The sequence below is a fragment of the Rhinolophus sinicus genome, linkage group LG07, assembly GCF_036562045.2.
Source record: "Rhinolophus sinicus isolate RSC01 linkage group LG07, ASM3656204v1, whole genome shotgun sequence".
NCBI lineage: Eukaryota > Metazoa > Chordata > Mammalia > Chiroptera > Rhinolophidae > Rhinolophus > Rhinolophus sinicus.
Window position 1 is genome coordinate 113,621,198 of NC_133757.1, and position 20,624 is coordinate 113,641,821.

General features: G+C 37.1%; 1 protein-coding gene across 15 annotated transcripts in view; it reads left to right on the forward strand.

Moving 5' to 3' along the window:
• The window catches only part of ELF2 (E74 like ETS transcription factor 2), a 95,700-nt gene that overhangs the window by 56,240 nt on the left and 18,836 nt on the right, over positions 1–20,624 (forward strand). Inside the window, exon 1 of one of the 15 annotated variants that reach the window (XM_019730825.2) lies at positions 16,701–17,503. The exons of 11 other annotated variants lie outside the window; for them this stretch is intronic. In XM_019730825.2, coding sequence (XP_019586384.1) covers positions 17,446–17,503 — 58 coding nt within the window. In that variant the 5' untranslated portion in view covers positions 16,701–17,445. Of the gene's footprint in view, positions 1–16,700; positions 17,504–17,687; positions 18,221–20,624 lie in introns of those variants that run through there. 3 more of the 15 variants (XM_019730824.2, XM_074338507.1, XM_019730826.2) reach the window with 3 other exon arrangements.

Here is a 20,624-nt window from a genome sequence, read left to right on the forward strand (position 1 = left end):
TATTTTTTTATGTGTGGAAACAGTAACATCAAAAACATGAGTGACTTCTTTTTCCCATTCACAAAAAATCAGAGGACAGTGTGAAGAACTCAACCTGGTTTTATATTAAGCTGTGCCCCAAAAGACGCATTAGAGCTTATGTTCAGGGGCTGTCACCCTGAAAAATCATGCTAGGGCCTATTTTCCAGTTAGGTCTTATTTTCGGGGAAACACAGTACTAGATGAACTTACAAAAGATTACTCTAGAAAGTGTTACATCAAAAAGGAAAGAGTAATGTCTCTAATCTAGTTAGCAAAAAGGTACAGCTGTCCCTCAGGAACCCAGAGGGATTGGTTCCAGGATCCCTGTGGATACCAAAATCCCAGGATGCTCAAATCCCATATATAAAATGGCATAGTATTTGCATATAACCTACGCATATCCTCCCATATACTTTAAATCATCTTTACATTGCTTATAATATCTAATACAATGTAAATGCTATGTAAGTAGTTGTACTATATTTAGGGAATAATGACAAGAAAAAAATGTCTATACACGTTCAGTACACACACAGCCGTTGTAGGATTAACCGCGTAGTACACATCAGCAACAACATGATACACAGCACGCGCCAAAAAAATGTGTACGCATTTCAAGAAAGGAAAAAACTATTAAAATCATAATAGTTAATATATACCAATAACAAAAGATGAATACAAGTCATATTTGACTTCTGCAATGACAAGAGGTGCTCAAAGTGGTTCCCATCAGCGTCCAGACACTTCTGATGACGGCAAACCACTGCTTGAGCAACGTTGACCAAAGTGTCCACTTGTATACATTTTTTTTGACACCCCCAGTATACATACACATAATATAGTTAGGCCTACAATTTTTTTTTGGGGGGGGGAGGGGATATTTTTTGACCTGAGGTTGGTTGAATCCTCAGATGCAGAGCCCATGGATATGGAGGGCTGGGTACACTTCTTGTTGTTTATGGTGTTTGACAAGACTTTTAGGAAAATCTGAACTCTTTTATTTTTCTGTAGCACCTTTTTTTTTGCAACTTTCAGAAAATAAAAATTTAGAATAATAACATGGAATGAAAAAATTCTTTTGAAGAGGAAACCAAGGATTTGGTTCGAGAGGACAAAGAAGTCAAAAGGTGCTGATTTATTTTTGAGACATTTACTTTCTAGAATAAATTTGAACATCCTTTTTTTCTTCCCTAGAGACATTGGTCTACAGTCAGCATCTATTTAGGTTTACAACATTAAGCTTTAGCCATTTGGTTTGGAAACAACAAGGTTGGCATAATCACATTTGTTTGTAATTCTATTGCTGTCATCACATACTGATTTAGGAGGCCCTCAGAAGTGCCAGTTATCTACTGGAGACAGGAAGACACCAATTGTTATATCTAGGCTTTATCTGCAGGCCTATGTTTTGAGAAGAGAGGCCTCCACAAAAAAGGGAAGAACTTTTGATGAACCGCACCCTTGAGAATAAAACTGAAGGGCAGAAGCCAGTGCATTCAGTTTACCATCTCACAAAGGGAGTCAGGAACTATAGAGACCACCACTGTAAAATGATATGACCCTATGTTTAATTTTGTTATTTTCTGTTTTTCAATAGTAATCAGTAGCAAGCACTGTAACAAAATCCCCACATACTTGTTTTTGGAAGTTATAAAAAATGGGGAGGCTAATGGGAGACTATTAATAGTTAATTCTGCAGTTAGTCTTCGGGGAACCAGAATTACACAAGATAGAATAGCTGAAAGGAGAAGAGAGCAGGCTGAATCCCTGTGCTCACTAAAGGAAGGAAAGCATGAGGAGTTGCCCTGGCTCTGAGACCATTTGTGGAGTCATCTGAGACTGCCTCTCGTGTGCACAGCACTGTTCTTGTGTGGGTTAGAACAGGAAATTAGATATGGCCACTCAGTAATGGAGCTGGCTCTCTGTTGGGGGAAATACATGAAAACAAACAAACAAACAAACAAACAAAAGACCAAGAAAACAAAACTCTTACTAACCTGAGATTTAGCAAAATCAGTGTTGAGAGTGAGGAGGAGAAAGCTATTAGCTATTGTGATGGAAAGTTCATATTTTATCTGAGTCTGGGAGGATAAATAAAATTTCATTTTGGAAAGTGTTAAAGAAAAAAGAATTCAATGACACTGTTTCATGGTAGGCAAGACTTTATTCAAGGGGGGACTATTGTGATAGGTAAAGAGATCACTGTGACGGAATTTTGCAGTGAGGGAGAGAGAGTTCAACTTTGAATACAGCACAGGCAAGTGGGGATTTATAGTCAAGGAACAGGGTGGGGGGGGGTCTGTGGATGGAAAATTACTAAGAGGAAACATCAGGAGTAAGGAGGGTTCTAGCTAAACTGACCTAACAGGATTCTTGTTGAAGACAGGCCAGAGCAATCAGACATCACCTGGGAGATGGTGGAAAATGAGGGACCCAATTAAATACCGAGAGTGATCAGATATAGAGCACTCTGATGACCAGGTAAACTGACTTAGCCAGGTTCTTGATAAAACGATTTGACAAGAAAGTATACAGTTGGGCCTCGGAGAAGGTTCAGGAGCCTGACTAAAGTTTGGCAGGCAAAGAATCTTGGTCAGTAGCAAAGGTTTTTCTGGTTGAGAAGTCATCATTTACACCTTCTCTCTTACTTCCAAGTACATTACCAAATCATGTCAGTTTTGCCTCCAAAATATATCTTTTTTTTTTTAAAATAGATTATTAGTTTTTTTTGGTGACTATATTGAACTTCTTTAAATGTAGTCTTTAATGATTGCTGTGGTTTTTTTTTTGTTGTTGTTTGTTTTTGTTGAACTGGCAACCTTGTGGTTGAGAGCCCACTGGCCCATGTGGGAATCGAACCGGCAGCCTTCGGAGTTAGGAGCATGGAGCTCTAACCACCTGAGCCACTGGGCCGGCCCCCAAAATATATCTTGAATCTACCAATTTCTTTCCATTTTCATGGCTACTAGCCTAGTCCAATCTGTAGTTATTTGTTGTATGAGCCAATGTGCTAGCTTTTGGCCTTGTAATTGGTCTTCTTGTTTTAACTCTTGCCCCTTCTCCATGCCATCCCAAACAATCCATTCTTCATATGGTAGTTGAAGTGACTGAAAATATACATTTGGAAATTGAATCATGAATCTCCCTTCCCTAAAACCTTTCAGTGGGTTCTAATTGCACTTAGGATAATATTCAGGATTTTTAACGTGGCCTTTAAGACACTAAATAATTTGGCTCTTCTCATCCATCTAGAAACAACGACTATAACAGCAACAAAAAACAAAACCCTAACATTTAAAATTTCTTTCCTATATTGTCAGGAATAGTTCTTTGAGCTTCACATATTAACATATTTAATACTCAACAACTGTAGGCTGAATCATTTTTCCAAGGCTATTTAAATGGTGAAGCAAGGATTTAAACTCAGACAGTAAGTGGGGCTCCAGAGCCAAGCTCTTAAGTATTATACTCTGATGAATTATATCATACCTGTGCCACCCTCCTCCCCCAACATACACACACTGTTACCTTTCCACCTTTTCCATTAATCCACACTTCACAGGGCACTCACATATGCCATTTTCCTTCTGGAACATAATGCTTTCCATTTTTCAGCTTCTAACTCCAGGTCAACCTTCAGATTTCAGTTTGAATGTCACTTTCTCAGAGAGAGAGAGAGACAGAGAGAGACAGAGAGAGACAGAGAGAGACAGAGAGACAGAGACAGAGAGACAGAGACAGAGAGAGACAGACACATGAAAGCTTTAGCTGATACTCTTCAATCTCAGTTAGGACTGTTCTGTTATTTCTGTCATAGCCCCCATTCTTTTTCTTTTCCTTTTTTTTTGTTTTTGATTAGCACCTATAACTTATGATACAGTAAACCCCTATGATAAGGTAGTAATTCCAAAAAAGTTCAACTCTCATAAAATATGGCATTATTGTGAGTTTAATAAATGACCTGAGTCTATGTGAAAGAAGAATGTGTGTGTGTGTGTGTGTGTGTGTGTGTGTGTGTGTGTGTGTGGAATGGGTTCTAGAGTTCAAACTCAGGTATCCAAATCAGTGTAAGGTCTGGGCTGTGGTTTGGTGCCACCTGGTGGTATTTGTGTACTACAGTGATTGCTGTTTGAGGATAGCGTGGAAGATGGGTGTCAGTTACCAGTTAACTTACCTGAATTCATGTATTCATGAACTTTTATTCTATTTACATGTGTGTTTATTTGTTTAATGTTTCCCCACATGCTTCATAAAGCCAAAGACCATATCCACTGTGTTCACTGGTATTGCTCAGAGCCAAACACCAAGTAGGTTTTCAATAAAGTATTTGTTGAATGAGTGAGTGAATAAGAAGACATCATGAACCAGAACAGAATGCCAGAAATTCTGTATTTTATTTGGAGACTGACAAATAATATCGTTTAACTAGAATAGGTTTATTGAAGACATATGGTTGAGAGAGAGAGGCAGGAAAGATAGAGTGGAACCAAATTGTGGTAGCCCTCAAATATAATAGGAACTGTGTGAAACATGATCTGGAGATGAGAAGTGAAAAGAAGGACATTTATTTTAACCCATGAGAACACACTAAAATAATAGAAATAGAAGGCATAGCTTCCAAAATACTAAGTTGGAGGGTAGGTTAGGGAATAAACTAAATTTGATTAATTTAACAAAGGCAACAAAAGTTTTTTTTCCCCAAAAAGACTATGGAAATACAAATCATAAATCAAGATAGTTGAAATAAGTCCAAAACATCAGAAATTATATTAAAATCACCTATGGTGATCTTAACATGAGTCTGGGCTATTTTTAACAGATGAACAAAACAAACAAAATGAATAGAAAATATATTCATCAGAAAAATACTAACCAAAGGAAGCTGGTGTAATAAAATCGAATTTAGAGTGAAAATCTTCAATTTGAACATAGACTCTTCAAACTGCTAAAAGGACAATTCAGAAAATATAATCATCCTAAACTTATATGCATCTAACAGCACAGCCTTGAAATACCATTTAAAACAAAAACTTTCAGAATTGCAGACAGAGTGGACATGTCTACAAAATATTGGGACTTTTAACACATCTCTGTCAAAATTGAAAAATCAAGCACACACAAAATTAAAAATGGCATCAAAGAATTGAACCACAGGACTGACAACTTTCATAAACTGGAGATACATAGAACATTGTACCTAACCTAGTAAAAGAAAACCCTGCACATTCTTTTTCAGTTATTTGTAGGTCAGATTTTAACTGTGTACTAGCCCATAGAGGAATCGCAATAATGTCAAAAACATCAGTATCATTCAAAATACATTATTTCATCATAATGCAGTAAAAGTAGAAATCAACAATGAAAAGATAATAAAAATATTTTATAATATTGGCAACTAAGAACTCACTAATGGCTGAAGGAAAAAATGAAAGTTATAAAATATTTGCAGCTAAAAACAATGAAAGCATTGCATATAAAGATTTGAGATGTGATTTTAGCACAACTCACTGGAAATATAATAGCTCTAAATGTAGTTTTTGAAAAATAAGAAAGATTGATACAATGATAATAAAAGTCAATATTAATGAAATAGAAAATAAAACAATACATGATTAATAAAACCATAAAATTAACAAAAATGTATAACCCTCTGTAAAGACAGATCAAGGGAAAATGAGTGCTATGAAAAACAAAAACATGACCAACAGAATGGAGTTTAAAAACCATAAGAGAATACTGTGACCAACATATTTCCAAGGAATTTGAAAAACTATGGAGTTGACAAATAAATAAATAAGTAAATAAATAAACATTACAACTAATTCAAGAAGAAATAGAAAACCTAAACAGATCGATAACCATTTAAATTCTTTAATTTCACATATGCTTCCCCTCATTCAAATAAAATCTAGACCTAGATCTGGTACTAAAATTTCAAGAGCTGCATAATCCCTGTCATATACAAACTATCATATTAGGTTGGTGCAAAAGTAATTGTGGTTTTTGCAATTATTTTTAACCTTTTAAACTGCAGTTACTTTTGCACCAACCTAATAGAAAATATTAAAAGAGCTTTCCAACTCATTTTATGATTCTAGTATAACCTTAGCCTTAAAACTGATGCAGTATAAAAAAAGAAAATTTCCTGCTGAATTTATGTATGATCATAGTTACAAATATTCTAAATAAAGAATATCAAATCAGGGGTGGCCGGTTAGTTCAGTTGCTTAGAGCCTGGTGCTCTTAACAACAAGGTTGCTGGTTCGATCCCCACATGGGCCACTGTGAGCTGCGCCCTGCACAACTAGGTTGAAACAACTACTTGACTTGGAGCTGATGGGTCCTGGAAGAACACATTTACATAAATAAAAGTTAAAAAACAACAACACATCAAATCAAATCAAGCACCAATTTACAAAAACATAACGACTAAATCCATACTAGGAAGGCAAGGAAGACTAAATATTAGAACACCTATTAACGTAATTCACCACATGAATAGATTAAAGGAGAAAACCAATATAATCATCTCAGTAGCTCCAAAAAGCATTTGTTAAAATTCACCATCTTCTGGGCATAAAGACTTAATCTGGATTGGAACTTGATAAGGGGTATATATTAAAAATCTATAGCAAATATAATTAATGAGGAAACAATGCCAGCTTTCATCTTTAGTGATTAGCATTATTATTGGTGTTCCTAGCAAATGCAAATAAGACCAAGAAAAAAAAAAGAAATAAAGGGCATAAAGATCAGAAGGAAAGAAAATAGTTTGCAGATGGTTTAATTAACAGAATTTAAGAGAGTATATAGATTTTAAAACCCAAATGTTCATCAGGTTTGCTGTATACAAGAGCAATAATCAGCAAATGAAACAAAAAATATCCCATTTATAACAGTAAAAAACTTAATTAGGTATTTAGGAATAAATCTAACAATAATATGCAAGACTATTATGAAAACAAGAATTTAACTTTATTGAGGGACATAAATAGATATATAGCTTATTTAAGAAATAAAAAACCTGAACAGACCAAAACCATTTGGTTCCTTTAATCTTTAACCCACAAACACAAATGGAAAACTGGACATGGTAAAGCCTTTAATTCTATAAATTCAGTACAGTTCTGTTCAAAATCCTAAGAGGACTTGTTTTTGGTGTAACAGTTTTGACAAACTGTTAGATAAAGGTCCAAAAATAGTCTAGATAATTTTGCAAAAGAACAAAGTGTGGAGTACTTGCCCTCCGATCCATAAAGAATGATTCTAAAGCTACAGACAATTTTAAAATGTGTTATTGGCCCATATAGAGATGGTTTAGTAGGATAGAATAGAAAGCCTAGAAACAGTAACACATATGAAAATTAAGTTCACGAACTCATCCTAGGAAAAGTGCTACACACCTCATTGCTGAATATCACTATGGTCACCTTCAAAGTACTTCCCTTGGGAAGCTATGCACCTATGCCAGCGCCTAGTCCACCCTTTAAAGCAATTCTGGAACTCTTTTTCTGGAATGGCCATCAGAGCTGTCATCTTATTACCCTTGATGTCCTGAATGTCATCAAAATGTCTTCCTTTCAATATCTGCTTTATCTTCAGGTGAAGAAAGAAGTCATTGGGGGCCAGATCAGGTGAGTAGGGGGGGTGTTCCAATACAGTTATTTGTTCACTGGCTAAAAACTCCCTCCCAGACAGTGCCGTGTGAGCTGGTGCATTGTCGTGATGCAAGAGCCATAAATTGTTGGCCAGAAGTTCAGGTCGTCTTCATCTAACTTTTTCACGCAGTCCTTTCAGCACTTCCAGATAGTAAACTTGGTTAACTGTTTGTCCAGTTGGTACAAATTCATAATGAATAATTCCTCTGATATCAAAAAAGTTTAGCAACATCGCTGCAACAAGTTTGAGAACTTAATTGTCAGACTTCGTATATTTATACCTAGCATATAATAGACATGGATTTATAAATCAGTGGGAAAGGATGGACTGTTCAATAAATTGTATTAGGATAGTTGGCTTTTTATATAGAGGAAAGTAGAATTGGATCCCTATTTCAATTAGTTTTAGTTTTTCAATTGATTTATTCCTCTTTAGTCTTTTTATTTATACAACAATCCTATCTTCCTCATAATCATAAAATCAAGTTTGATTAATGGGTATTTTTTATTGGTTGTGTATATTCTGTTATATATATTTAAAATTTACTCTTATAGACATAGTATTATGTATCTCACTTGGTTTCGTACTTATTTTTAGTAAGTACAGTTCTTAATATCCATACATGTTGCTTTGTATATATCTGATCTGTTGTTTCTAATGGCTGCACAATACTCCATGATAGACATACACCACATTTTACACTTCTACTTGCCCAGTAATGGATACTCGTCACTCCTTTCTTGTATCAACTACTGCTGTGTAACAAACTACCCTAAATTTATTGGTTTGAAACCTGAACCAGTTATTGTTTCTCCTCGGCCTATGGGTTCGCTATATGGTTTTACTGAGATAGGCGGGCTTACTCAAGCCTGTGGTCATCTGTGGATCAGCTGGGAGCTTATTGGTCTCGGAAGATCTCAGCTGGGACAACTCAGCCCTCCTTCTTTCTTCTTTCTGGTCATCATGTTTCTTTTACATTTCTTATGGTGTTGGACAGGAATATCATGTGATACTTATTGGCATCCCTGTTTCATTCCCCATCTTGAAGGGAGTATATCTGAAGTTTAAACTTGAAGTTGAGTGTTTGTCTTAGGGTTTAATATATACTATGTGCCAAGTTAAGGAAGTCCCATCTATTCCTTTGTCTTGGTTTTTGCGTTAGTTATACATATAAGTATGGAGTATTGTTAGATGCTTTTTCGGCATTCTTTGATAAGTCATGATTTTTCTCCTTTATTAATGTGGTCAGTTAATCGACAGATTCTCAGACATTGAACTCTCCTTGTGTTTGAGAATACATATTGCTCATTTTGCTTTGTTTTGCTTTAAGTTAAGGACCTTTCATAAGTAATATAGAACTATAATTTTCTTTTCTTATGTTATCCGTATCTGGTTTTGGAATGAAGATTACACTAGGCTCATAAATAACCCAGGCTGCTTTCATTTATTATTCTCTTTTATTTTCTGCAACAGTTGCTATAAGAATTAATTTTAAAATCTGGATTTTATTTTGCGGAGAGAAGGTTTTGGACTACATTTTAATTTCTTTACTACTTACTATTCTATTCACTTTTTTTCTTTGTATAATTCATCCAGATTTCAACTTTATTAGCATATAATTGTTCATAATACTGATTTATTATTTCTGTATCTGTTGTATGTATAGTTATTTCTCCCCTTTTGTTCTGTGTTACATTTGCGCCTTCTTTTCTTGATAATGCTTGCTGAGGTCCATCTGTTTTTTAATCTTTTCAAAATTATCTTTCGGTTTTGTGAATCTTCTCTATTTTTTCAAAATTATAGATCCCTATTTCATTTGTCCTGCTCTTCATTATTTCCTTCCTTCTTGTTTCATTGTGTTTGTTCTTTAAGAATTGAATGCGCTTTGCTTGTTTATTTTTAAACTTTTCCATTTCCTGACCTCTAAGTACTATTTCAGGTGTGTCACACATAGTTTGACATGTTGTATTTTTATTGTAATGCATTTCTAAATATTTCTTAATTACTTTATGGTTTCCTTGTTATTTCAAGGACTATTTAACATACACTGTAAGGGAAAAACTCATATTAATTTGACTATATCAAAATTTAAAATTTTTGTAGGCTAGAGGATACTATAGAGCATCCAAATTAAAAGTCAGACAGCAGGCTGGCAGACGTTATTTGCAGTACATATCTGAATTATTATCTAGAATATGTTAACATTTTACAGGCCAGTAAGACAAACGGTGTCATAGAAAAATGACAAAGGATATCAATAGACAAGTCACAGGGGAAATGTTAATGGCTAATAAGTATATGAAAAAATGTTTGTCCTCAGTATTATTAAGTATATGCAAATTAATACAGCAGTGAAAATTTTCTTGTCACCTAACAGATGGCAAAATTTTAAAAGTCTAATTTTATCTTTTATTGACAAGAACGTGAGAAAAATGTGAACTTGAATACATCACTAGTAGGATTTTAGACTTACTCAGCTACTTTGGAGAGACATATAAAAAATGTACTTATATACCTGTATATAAGTGCATGCACTTATATACACACACTTATATGGCATAAAAAATGCACTTATTCTGTGATCTAAAATTTCTATTTGTAGGTGTATACTGTGGAAAGACTCTAGCATTCATGCTTAAGAAAACATAGATAAAGAACTTTTAACAGCATTGTTTATAAAAGTGAAAAATTGAAGCAACTTTATTTTCCTACTAGTAGATAATTCGATAAATAAAATGGGGTAAATTCATGCACTGGAATACTTTGTAGCATGCAAAAAGCATAGCTATATTTACTTATACCAACATAATAGAATGCAAATCTTCAATGAAAAGAGTAAATTTTAGAATGGTATATATAATATGTCATTTGTTTGTATACCCAGAGCATGCAAAATAATGCTGTGTATCATTCTGGGATACACATGTGCACGCGCACACACACACACACGGATAAATACATATACAAACACAAAAACATAAAAGTATAAAAAATAGACTGGAAGAATATACACAAAACTCATGTCAGTGGTTTCTTCGGGGAGATGAATGATGAATGAAGGATTGGAGGTAGTAGTCAAAGATGTTGTGTTCACCTATAATATGCTATTTCTTAGGTGAAAAAACACAAAACAAATACACACCTTCAAGCATAAATAACAACATGATACCAGTTGTTGGTTCTGTGTAGTGGGAACGTAGCTATTTGTTATATTATTTTTTGTAATTTCATGTATGTTTTAAATTCCTCTCAAAAATTGTATGAGCTGAGTTCCTAAACTAGGAACACAAATTTCTTGCCTAGGAAGAAAGATAGTCTTCTAGGAGTGGCTGCTAAGTATTGGAAGCAGTGTTCTGCCTTGTATAAACCATTATGTGAAGAATCAGTAAGCTCAAGGAGAGTCTGGCCCAGGGATAATTTAAATAAAATGCAGAAAGCATGAACCTAAGCTAAATCAAAAGTCTCAAAAACGGTGCATACTGGATCCTTACTCATTGTAGGATTTTCATGGTCCATAAATACATATGGCAAGATAACTTAGGATAAAACAACTTTGGGGAGTCATGAACCTCTTTGAGAATCTTAAAATAGTCATAGCCCTTCTCAGAAAAATGTACATTTCACTAACAAAATTTTACCTTTTTCTGACCCCTATTAAAAATCCATGTCTTATAAAGGCTTTTATACATATAAATAATTTAACTTTCCTGGGTAGTAGTCCAAAATGTAGCATATACTCACTATTCTCTGGCTTCGTGTATAAGCAGTTTTGTATATCATACTGTCTCTAAAAAACTCATCCTTAGTGGGGGTTCTGTGTGAATTGAAAATGCTTAATTTTTTTTCTTTTGACACATTATGTGTGCTACCAGGTGTAGAAATAGGCACCTACAACAGAAATTTACTCAAAGTAAGTGCTGGATAATCATTTGTTGAATAAATGAATGAATATGTGCTATGGGTTCAAACATCTTCATTTTAATATTTAATAATATTTTACAAAATCTGACCATTAAATAAAACAGTAGTATAAAAACTACAAATACAGAATTAAACAGTAGTATAAAACGTATGAGATAATTCATTTTTCTTTTTGTAAAATAAGTCTATACACTGCATTCCTATATGTATTGTCTACCTTCCAATATTAGTGAACCAGGCTTTACTTAATGATCCTAAATCACTTGATTTCAGCTTGTTGTCCTTTGATGGACATTTTTCTTACAGCTTAGTTTTCTTGATCCTTTTCTTCGCCTAAACATGCCCAACACGCCACACCCCAGCTTTGAATTTCATTTTTAGTTCTGTTGTATCAGAAAAGCTTAGGCTATCTGGCCTACTCTTATTGTTCTCCCACCATTCACTGCTCAAATTTTAGAAAGACGCTGAACCATTGCTTTAGCTTTGACATTAAAAAAGCAAAGCATCAACCACTTTGCAATTTACAATTCATCAATATAATAGTAAAATGGATTTAACTTTCATCCATTTTATAACTTCTAAGTTTTATGGATAAAGATTGTTTTGTAGAATTTTTGACCTTGAAATCATACTTACTATGTGACTTCGGCCAAAATATTTAACTTCTTGGGTCCTCAGATTCCTGATGTGTAAAATGAGGGCATTAAATCTGCGTTCTGAAATAACTCTACTGTTGGTAGTTAAAGAGCTGTTATTACGAAAATAGGAAATTGGCATCCTTCTTCCAAATTAATGGATAGACTCTCTCCTCCCTTTGATTCCTTCCTATAAATTTTTTTTTTTTTAAGAACTTTAAAGCCTATTTTGTGGTTCGTACTAGTAAGTGATAGAGCACACAATTCTGTTTGGTTTTTAAAGTGTAATATACGAGGTATGGTCAAACAATCTGGTGAATGTTTAAATATAAAAAAAATTTATTACAGTAAAAGACACATTGCCATTTATCCGCCTCAAAATACTCTCCCTCACTTCGAACACTCTTATCCCATCATTCTTGCCACTTTCTGAAGCAGTTCTGGAAGTCCTCTTTCATGAGTATTTTTAGTTGAGCTGTTGTGGCTGCCTCGATGTCCTGAATCATTTTGACTTTGGGGAAGAGCCAGAAGTCACATGGTACCAGATCCAGTAAATAAGGTGCTTGAGGACACACCATGTTTTTATTTGACAGAAATTGCCATATACCAGAAGCGACATGTGATACGGAGCATTGTCATGATGGAGGATGATTTGGGGCACACTTGAAAACACACCTTCTCTCATCCAAAGCTTGCACCTGACTGACTGCATTGAACAAGCTGAAACTTGTCATGCTGTTACTAAGATTCAACATGCTGTTTCCCATATTGAAAATCCCTGCCTTTCTGTTGAGTGGCACGTGGCAGCAGCATTCACCATATTTTGTGATTACAACAGAAAGACTCCGTGTCACACATTGCTTCTGGTATATGGCAATTTCTGTCAAATAAAAACATTATGGTGTGTCCTCATCCACCTTATTCAGCGGATCTGGCACCACGCAACTTCTAGCTCTTCCCCAAAGTCGAAATGACCATGAAAGGAAAATGTTTTGAATCGATTCAGGACATTGAGGCAGCCACGATAGCGCAACTGAAGACATGAAGGAGGAGTTCCAGAACTGCTTCAGAAAGTGGCAAGAATGATGGGATAAGTGTGTTCGAAGCAAGGGGGATTAATGGCAATGTCTTTTACTATAAATTTTTGTTTTAAATTTAAACATTCACTGTACTTTTTGATCACACCTTGTACTTCATGATAGTCAGGAGAGGAGATCATGATGTGTAGGTTCCTTATTATTTGAACACCTCTAGGTGATGGTTATCTCTAGGCTCCTTTCCAACCATAACATTTTATGATTCTATGAATGAAATCACCAGGACTAGTTAAAAAGAATACCATTGAAGTCCTATATAGTATTGGAAACAATTGTATATTTATATATCTTCCAAGAACTTTTTCCATCTTGGTTACTACAGGACCATAAAATCATTCAAATAGTAAGGGCATCTAATTGGTTTTGGTTATATTAGACTTTAATGATAATGATTCTATTATGAAGACTTATTTTTTAAATGGAGAGGTTGGAGGATGAAAGAGTTGATGCCCAGACTTTAAAGAATAAAGAAATGGAAAGAACTGCTCAGGACTCTGAAGCACTAGTTGAAAGTTAGAGGTCATTCACGAACTTTACCCTTTTCTTTGTGTATCTAAGCTGTGAAATGTGACAAGTTAGGATTTTAAACTGCTGCTTCCTTCTGTATTCTCTTTCGCTGATTAACAAATTACCCCAAATTTAGCAGGTTAAGACAACAAGTATTTATTGTACAGTTTTTGAGGTTAAAGATTGGGGAGTGGCTTACCTGCATGATTCTAGCTCAGGGTCTTTCAAGAAGCTGCAGTCATCTGAAGGCTTGATTGGGGTTAGAGGTTCTGTTGTAGATAGCTCTGTTAGGTGACTGTTAGCAGGATGTCATTGTTCCTTGCCTAATGGGCCTCTCCACAGTTACTTGAGTGTATTCAGGACAGGGCAGTTGGCTTCCTCTGAGTGATACAAAAGGAAGAGAGCAAGCAGAGAGTTTCTGAAGTCACACCATCACTTCAGCTTTATTCTATTTGTTGGAAGTGAGCCATTAAGTGCAGCTCACACTCAAAGAGAGAGGGGAATTAGGCTCACCTCTTGAAGGGAGGAATATAAAGAATTTTCAGACAAGAAAATCCATAGGTACTAAATGCAGGTAAACAGGCCTTTGTTACTTGGTGGTTGGGGAAGTGTTTGAGAGTAAGGGCTATAGAATCAGAGGTGCTTGGGTTCAAATCCTGGTCCTGCCTCCCATTAACTCTGACCTCAATCAATAAACCTTAGATTCCTTATCTATAAAATGAGTACAATAGTAATAATCTATTTCTTAGGATGGTAGAGAGGAATAAGTGAAAAAAGTGAAGGTAAAGCATTTAGCATAGTGGTTTTTATATCAATAAGAGTTAGCTACTATTTACCTTACTTTTTATCCTGCTGGGACACAGCAATAACTTTGATAGGGGATGTCTTTCTATAATGTTATTAGCAGAGTATGAATTTGCTGTATAGATTCTACCATGTCAACCTACCTGTTTTTGTTCAATTTTCGTTCAGCTTATTAATACCTGTTTAATCTTGAAGACTTGAGAAATGCAAATGTGTGTGATATGTGTATATACACACATATACATATTATGTGTATTATAACTCATGGTTTGAGTTATATTGTATGGGAGAAACACATATATATTTAAATCCTGCCACATTTACATTTTTAGTATTTTACCATGCTGTTAAAAATTCTTCAAACATTTTTTTACTAGAACAATCCATTGGATGTGTTGATTGTTTCCTCAGGCTAGGCCCTGGAAATGAATTTTCTGGGTCAGAGTATGTGAACCTCTTTCACACTATTGATATATAATGCCATATTGCTTTTCTGAAGGTTTGTACCAATTTATGTTTCCAGCAGCATCCTATCCTTACTTGCTATTTCCAGTATAGTATTATTGGTCTCTAAAAAGTATAGGTGGCTTTTGAAAGCCTAGTTAGAGTAGTAAGACAGAATTCCATTTACAATAGCGTGGCAGAATTTTATTAAAGTCCAGGAAATTGTGTTTTTACTAGAGCTTTAAATATATAGGAATTTTTCCCAGCCTTTCTGCATTAATTTCTGGTACTGTACACACATGAATATATATTATATATGTGTATATGTAACAAGTATTATATAGGAATAGATACAGCTTCTGTTCTCTTGGAATGTGAAATATAAGGCTGACATGGATACTTGTAATTACGATGTACAGAGGGTAAAATACACACACACACACACACACACACACACTATTCACTTCTTCAGATATATCTCAAGAAGCAAATAAAGGTAGTAAGGAAAAAGTTATATATCGGGCTTTCACTGCCTCCCATTGAGGAGAGTGCTCCTTCTTGAACCAAGTTTACCTGTCACCTCCAGAAAGAAATCTTTGGCTTACTCTTTCCTTCTAAATACTCTCTTCTAAATACAATACATGAAAATTTACTGATAGGAGTGGAAATTCAGATTTGTTATAATTTCAGTGACCTGCCCAAAGCCTGCCATGCCCCCTTAGAGTTCCTTATCATCCCTGACCTGGGAGCCGTCTCAGTTTAAGATTCTGCCGATCAATGGATGATCCTTATTTTAAATTGACTAGAAATAAAAAATAAAGCTACCAGTCATATAGCTCCTTTTGTCAAGTTTACCTAATGCAAGAAAGAGATCCTTATTTAAGGGGAGTTGTGCTTTGGAAATAGCTATAGGTTCTTTATTGGGAAGATGGGGATCATGGTGGTAGGGGCTTGCGGAAAGGACCAAGAGAATAAACGAGAATTTAAAAGAAATGGAAACAAATACTCATGAGCTATGTATATTTATTCTGAAGTTGCAGTGACATATTGGGCAAACGTTTGTAAAATGATATTGCCTTGATAATGTCACAGGAAAATAACTTTTTTTTGGTCTAGATTATCAGCACTGTTCAATTAGATCATAAAAATCAGTTATTTTTAAAATTTAACTGCCAAATTTTTTTGTGTTTTTTTGCGGTAAATAGTTATTGAGCACTAAATGTGTAGGAGACACCATTTTACATAAATTTTGTGTAGGAACAACTTTAGGGCAAATTTTGTTTCAAACATTTTTTATACTATGAAATTATGAAACCAAGGAAGGAAGCATTTTTTTGTTTTAATGAAGCCTCATCTGGGTCATTTTATTGATTTGATTTCCTGTGTTGTCAGTACATTTATAGTCACTGAATGGCACTATATCTCCCTCTTCTATTGTATTTTAATGTGTAATAAGGTTAGTTTCTATCTAAAAGATTTTTAAAAGTAGATGATGCTATATAAACGAATACGTGCATTTGTTCCCAATTGAACCAAATAACAATGAAAAGACACATGAATTTCGTGACTAGCAAGTTAGTGAAGGATAATCTAATCTCTCAGAGGTGGCACGTTCTGTTGTTTACTTATAAATGCCTGTTCAGTGTGCCTTTTAACACAGTCAAAAGGACGCAATCAGTCTCTGAAAGTATTTGGAAGAGGCTTACTTTACCAGCAGAGCTTTTAGAATATTTTGTGGGTATGACTTTTTTGGTTGGTATTCCTGTTTTAAAGTGCAGCTCTTTCAAGTGAGCGGGTTACATGTTTCACAAGCTTTGAAAAGGCCCAAACAAGTTAAATGGTCACCTTTATTTACAGCTGCGGGACTAGGTATTAGATCCCTTCCAGGAAGAAAATTTGATTAATGGCTCTTTTCCAGAGTGGGGACAATTGAAGACTTTTCTTCCGCAGAGCGTGAAATGTGCCTCTTCCTGCCGAGGGGCCTTCTCCCGGCCGCGGCTCCTGGGGCGATTTCCAGCCTCAGGTGTCTCTCGCCGCGGCCGGGCCGCTCTCGGGGCGGGCGTCCGGGACTTCCTGTCTGGGCGCGGGGCGGAAGGATCGCGTTGCCAGTGGAGGCGGCCGCCGCCGCCGCCCCTGCCGTTAGGTGGTGGGGTTTCTCAGCCCGGCGGCGGGAGGCGGGCCGGCCTCGGCTTCCTGTCGGAGGACGCGCAAGGATCTGGGCGTCTGAGTGTGAGCGAGTGCGTGAGTGTGTGTCGGTCGCACGGCGTGTCTTCGGCCGCGGGTTCCGCCTCCTCCCCTGCCGCCGCTGCTCACGGTGTAAGTCAATGTGAAGCAGCAGCTCCAGCCCCGGGATAAACATGGCGACGTCTCTGCATGAGGGACCCACGAACCAGCTGGATCTGCTCATCCGGGCTGGTAAGGAGAGGGGAACTTTTCTCCCGTGCATCGGTGCTGCAGGAGAGGGGTGCACAGAAAGCGGGCGACTCCCCTGTGGCGGTCAGTGCCGGGGGTATAGTGTCCACCTCAGTCACTGGGGCGGCTGGGGGGAAGGGGGGTAGTGAATGAAGTAATGGAGGCGACGAATCAGGAAGTGATCACCTTGGAGAGTAACCTGCCTCGAATCCGGCGCTGTCGCTTCGGGTGGGTTTGGCAAGCGGCGGCAGCAGCTGCGGGCGGAGCGCTGGCAGCGGCTGCTGGAGAATCGAGCCGCAGTTAAGTTGGGGACTCGGGGGCGGACGAGTTGTGCGCTTCACCCCAGTTGTTGAGGAACCAGGAAGTGAGTGAGGCTGTTGTCTGTCGGCTGCGCCTGCCACGCTGTCTGGCCGGAGAGGCCGCTACTGCCCGCGGTTGGGGCGGCGGGCTTCTCCGGTGAAGGCTCACCACCCCCGCTCCCATCTCCGCTCACACTTGGTCCGCAGATCCACGACTTCCGCATGGACGAGGCAGCCCCGGGCCATGTCCGGTAGAACGCTACCCGCCAAAAAAATGCTCTGAGCCGCCTTCACATCCCCACCTTGTGCAGTCTCAGGAGTAACGGTTCTGGAAAGGGTCACTTAATGTGGAGAAGCCCGCGATGCTGTTTTTCTCGGCGGCCCGCCTCCCTTTCCTCGTTTAATGGGTGGCTGTGAAGAAGTAGGTTTATGCCCCTTTCCTCGTGTGTTGTTTTTTTAAGGGGGAGAATGGGAAGGACACGGAATATCTTTTGTACCCCTGACCTGGAGCGTTGGGGCGTCAGAGAAGAACGTTTATTTTTGTAAACAGTGGGTGAATGTAAAGGAGTGGGGCGGCGGGAGGGAGTCTTGGCCCCAGAGAAGTCTCAGCACGGAATTGCCCCCTTTTCCCCTCCCCCCCAAACCTCCCACCATAGCGGAAGCGTCTCGGAGAGGACAGAACGGACGGGATTGACAGGCCTCTGGTTCCAATCTGCTCGCTGAGATGTTCCAAATGAGAACGTTGATTTCTGGGGGCGGGACTCCGGTCCCGCGCTGGGCCAATGAAGATTGGGCGGGAGTGAAGCTGACAATGTACGCATGGAATTGGAGGGAAGACGAGTGTAAACACGGAAGTGGCCGCGGGGGTGGGGGATGTGCAGCGCCACTGCTGCAGCGGAAGGGCACGGACTTAAGTTACACAGAAAAAGCAGCTTTACTTAATAGCATACAGCGCAGGGAGGGCGTAGAATCGATGTAGCAGTGCTTGAATCCTATTTGCTTGGTGTAATAGTAAACATACACATTCCTTTCCCCGGGCTCTATATTCCTTATCGCCATCGATGGGCATTGGAAGATGGGAAATATTCTCCAAAGAGTAATGCTGTAAAAGATCTTACCCTGTTTTCCCTCCATTGTTTTTAGGTAGGGAACGTGAAATTAGTAGTTTGGTTGGTGAAACTGATTGCGTTCGATTGGAGGGATCATGAATACGTGTGTATGTCTAAATTTAACAACTCTTTTAAGTTCAAATAAAATCTGGAATGCTATAATTGTATGTATTGTGTAACACAGGAGTGACCAGCATTTATCATATAAATGTAATACTAAACGTTTCAAAGGTCCTAAAGAAAAATCACAATTTTACTGAGTAGTGATTAAAACAGTTTGGACAGTTATTTTCTGATCAGAGCAAGAACTTAAGTATTAGTGCATAAGAGGGAGAGTACACGGAGACGTTGGTTCCTTTGTGTAAGTTCAGTCCATTAATAACATAATATGAAATAAAGGAAGAAATTTTTGGGCTTTGTATTGTTTGGGTCAGTGATATTTCTGAGTGTTAAACATGTACATTTCAAGGAATATTTCCAGTGGTTGTGAACATACGGCGAGAACTTTAGAATAATCCCTGCAGTTAGAATTTTGAAAAATACTGTAATGGTAGAAGGCTTAATTTTGGCGATGGAAGGTATTTTTTCATAAGCTTTTGGAACTATCAGCGAAACTGTATGTGACCTGCAGGCATTTTGCTTGGAGTGGATACAGTATAGACAGCCTACAGTTTGAAAGTACAAAAAATTTATCTCCCTTTGTTAAGGGTTTTGTTTTTTGTTTTTTATAAGTTAAATGCTAATTTCCAGTCCTGCATTTCTTTAGTATATACAAATCTTATAATCCGAGTTTCCTTTATGGCTATAATGTCCTTTAAAGAATATGTTTTACTCATAATGTTTTAAAATTATTTCCTCTGTCATGTTCATGTAATGTGAAGCTCCTTTACAAGCCCTATTTTAGAGGGAAACTTGAGACAGTTTTGCTGATTTACCCAAGATTTATTCAGTGAGTTAACAGTTTGGGAGGAAAGGTAGCCCAGAAAATCAAGAACCATGAATCTAAATTTTCATGGCTGGCAATTTGCTGTGATGTTGGGAGAGTAGTTTGTAATGTTTGTATTTGTATAACGGACAGAATGATACCTTTTTACTCCCTTGAAGGAAATCATCAAGTGTTAGACATAATTTCTTCCTCAGAGATTTTACAGTCTGATTAAGAAGACAGGTGAAAATCTATGTAATACGTAAATATATAAATGTTAATATAGCTACAACGATTGCTATAATGGGTTGATGATTACTGTGGAATGACTGATACTTAGGAAAACTTATAGAGGAGGTAAGCTTAAGTTGAATATTGTTAGCATAACTGTTTCTAAGCAAGCATAAAGCACAATTACCACTACTGTTGTTACATGTTAAGGTACTAGAGGATATATTTTTGCTTTTATTTTCCTCCTTTAAAGTTGATAACAATGGACTAGGTATCAGCTTTAGTTTTAGTTATCACCATTTATGCTCTCAGAGTTTGAGTAAAGAATGAGATATATAAGCATATTTATTAAAAATCACTTTTATTTTAGCATACAAAATATTTTTGTGGTAAAAACTTTCATTGGCAACATGATACATGAGGAAGAGCCTTCACTCTGAGGTCAGGAGTTGAGGATCTACACCTGGTATCACCAAACTAGCTCTGTACTAGTGGCTTAACCTCTTCAAGACTTCTTCAGGATTGACTAGGTGACCTCTAAACTTTCAAAGATCTAAAAT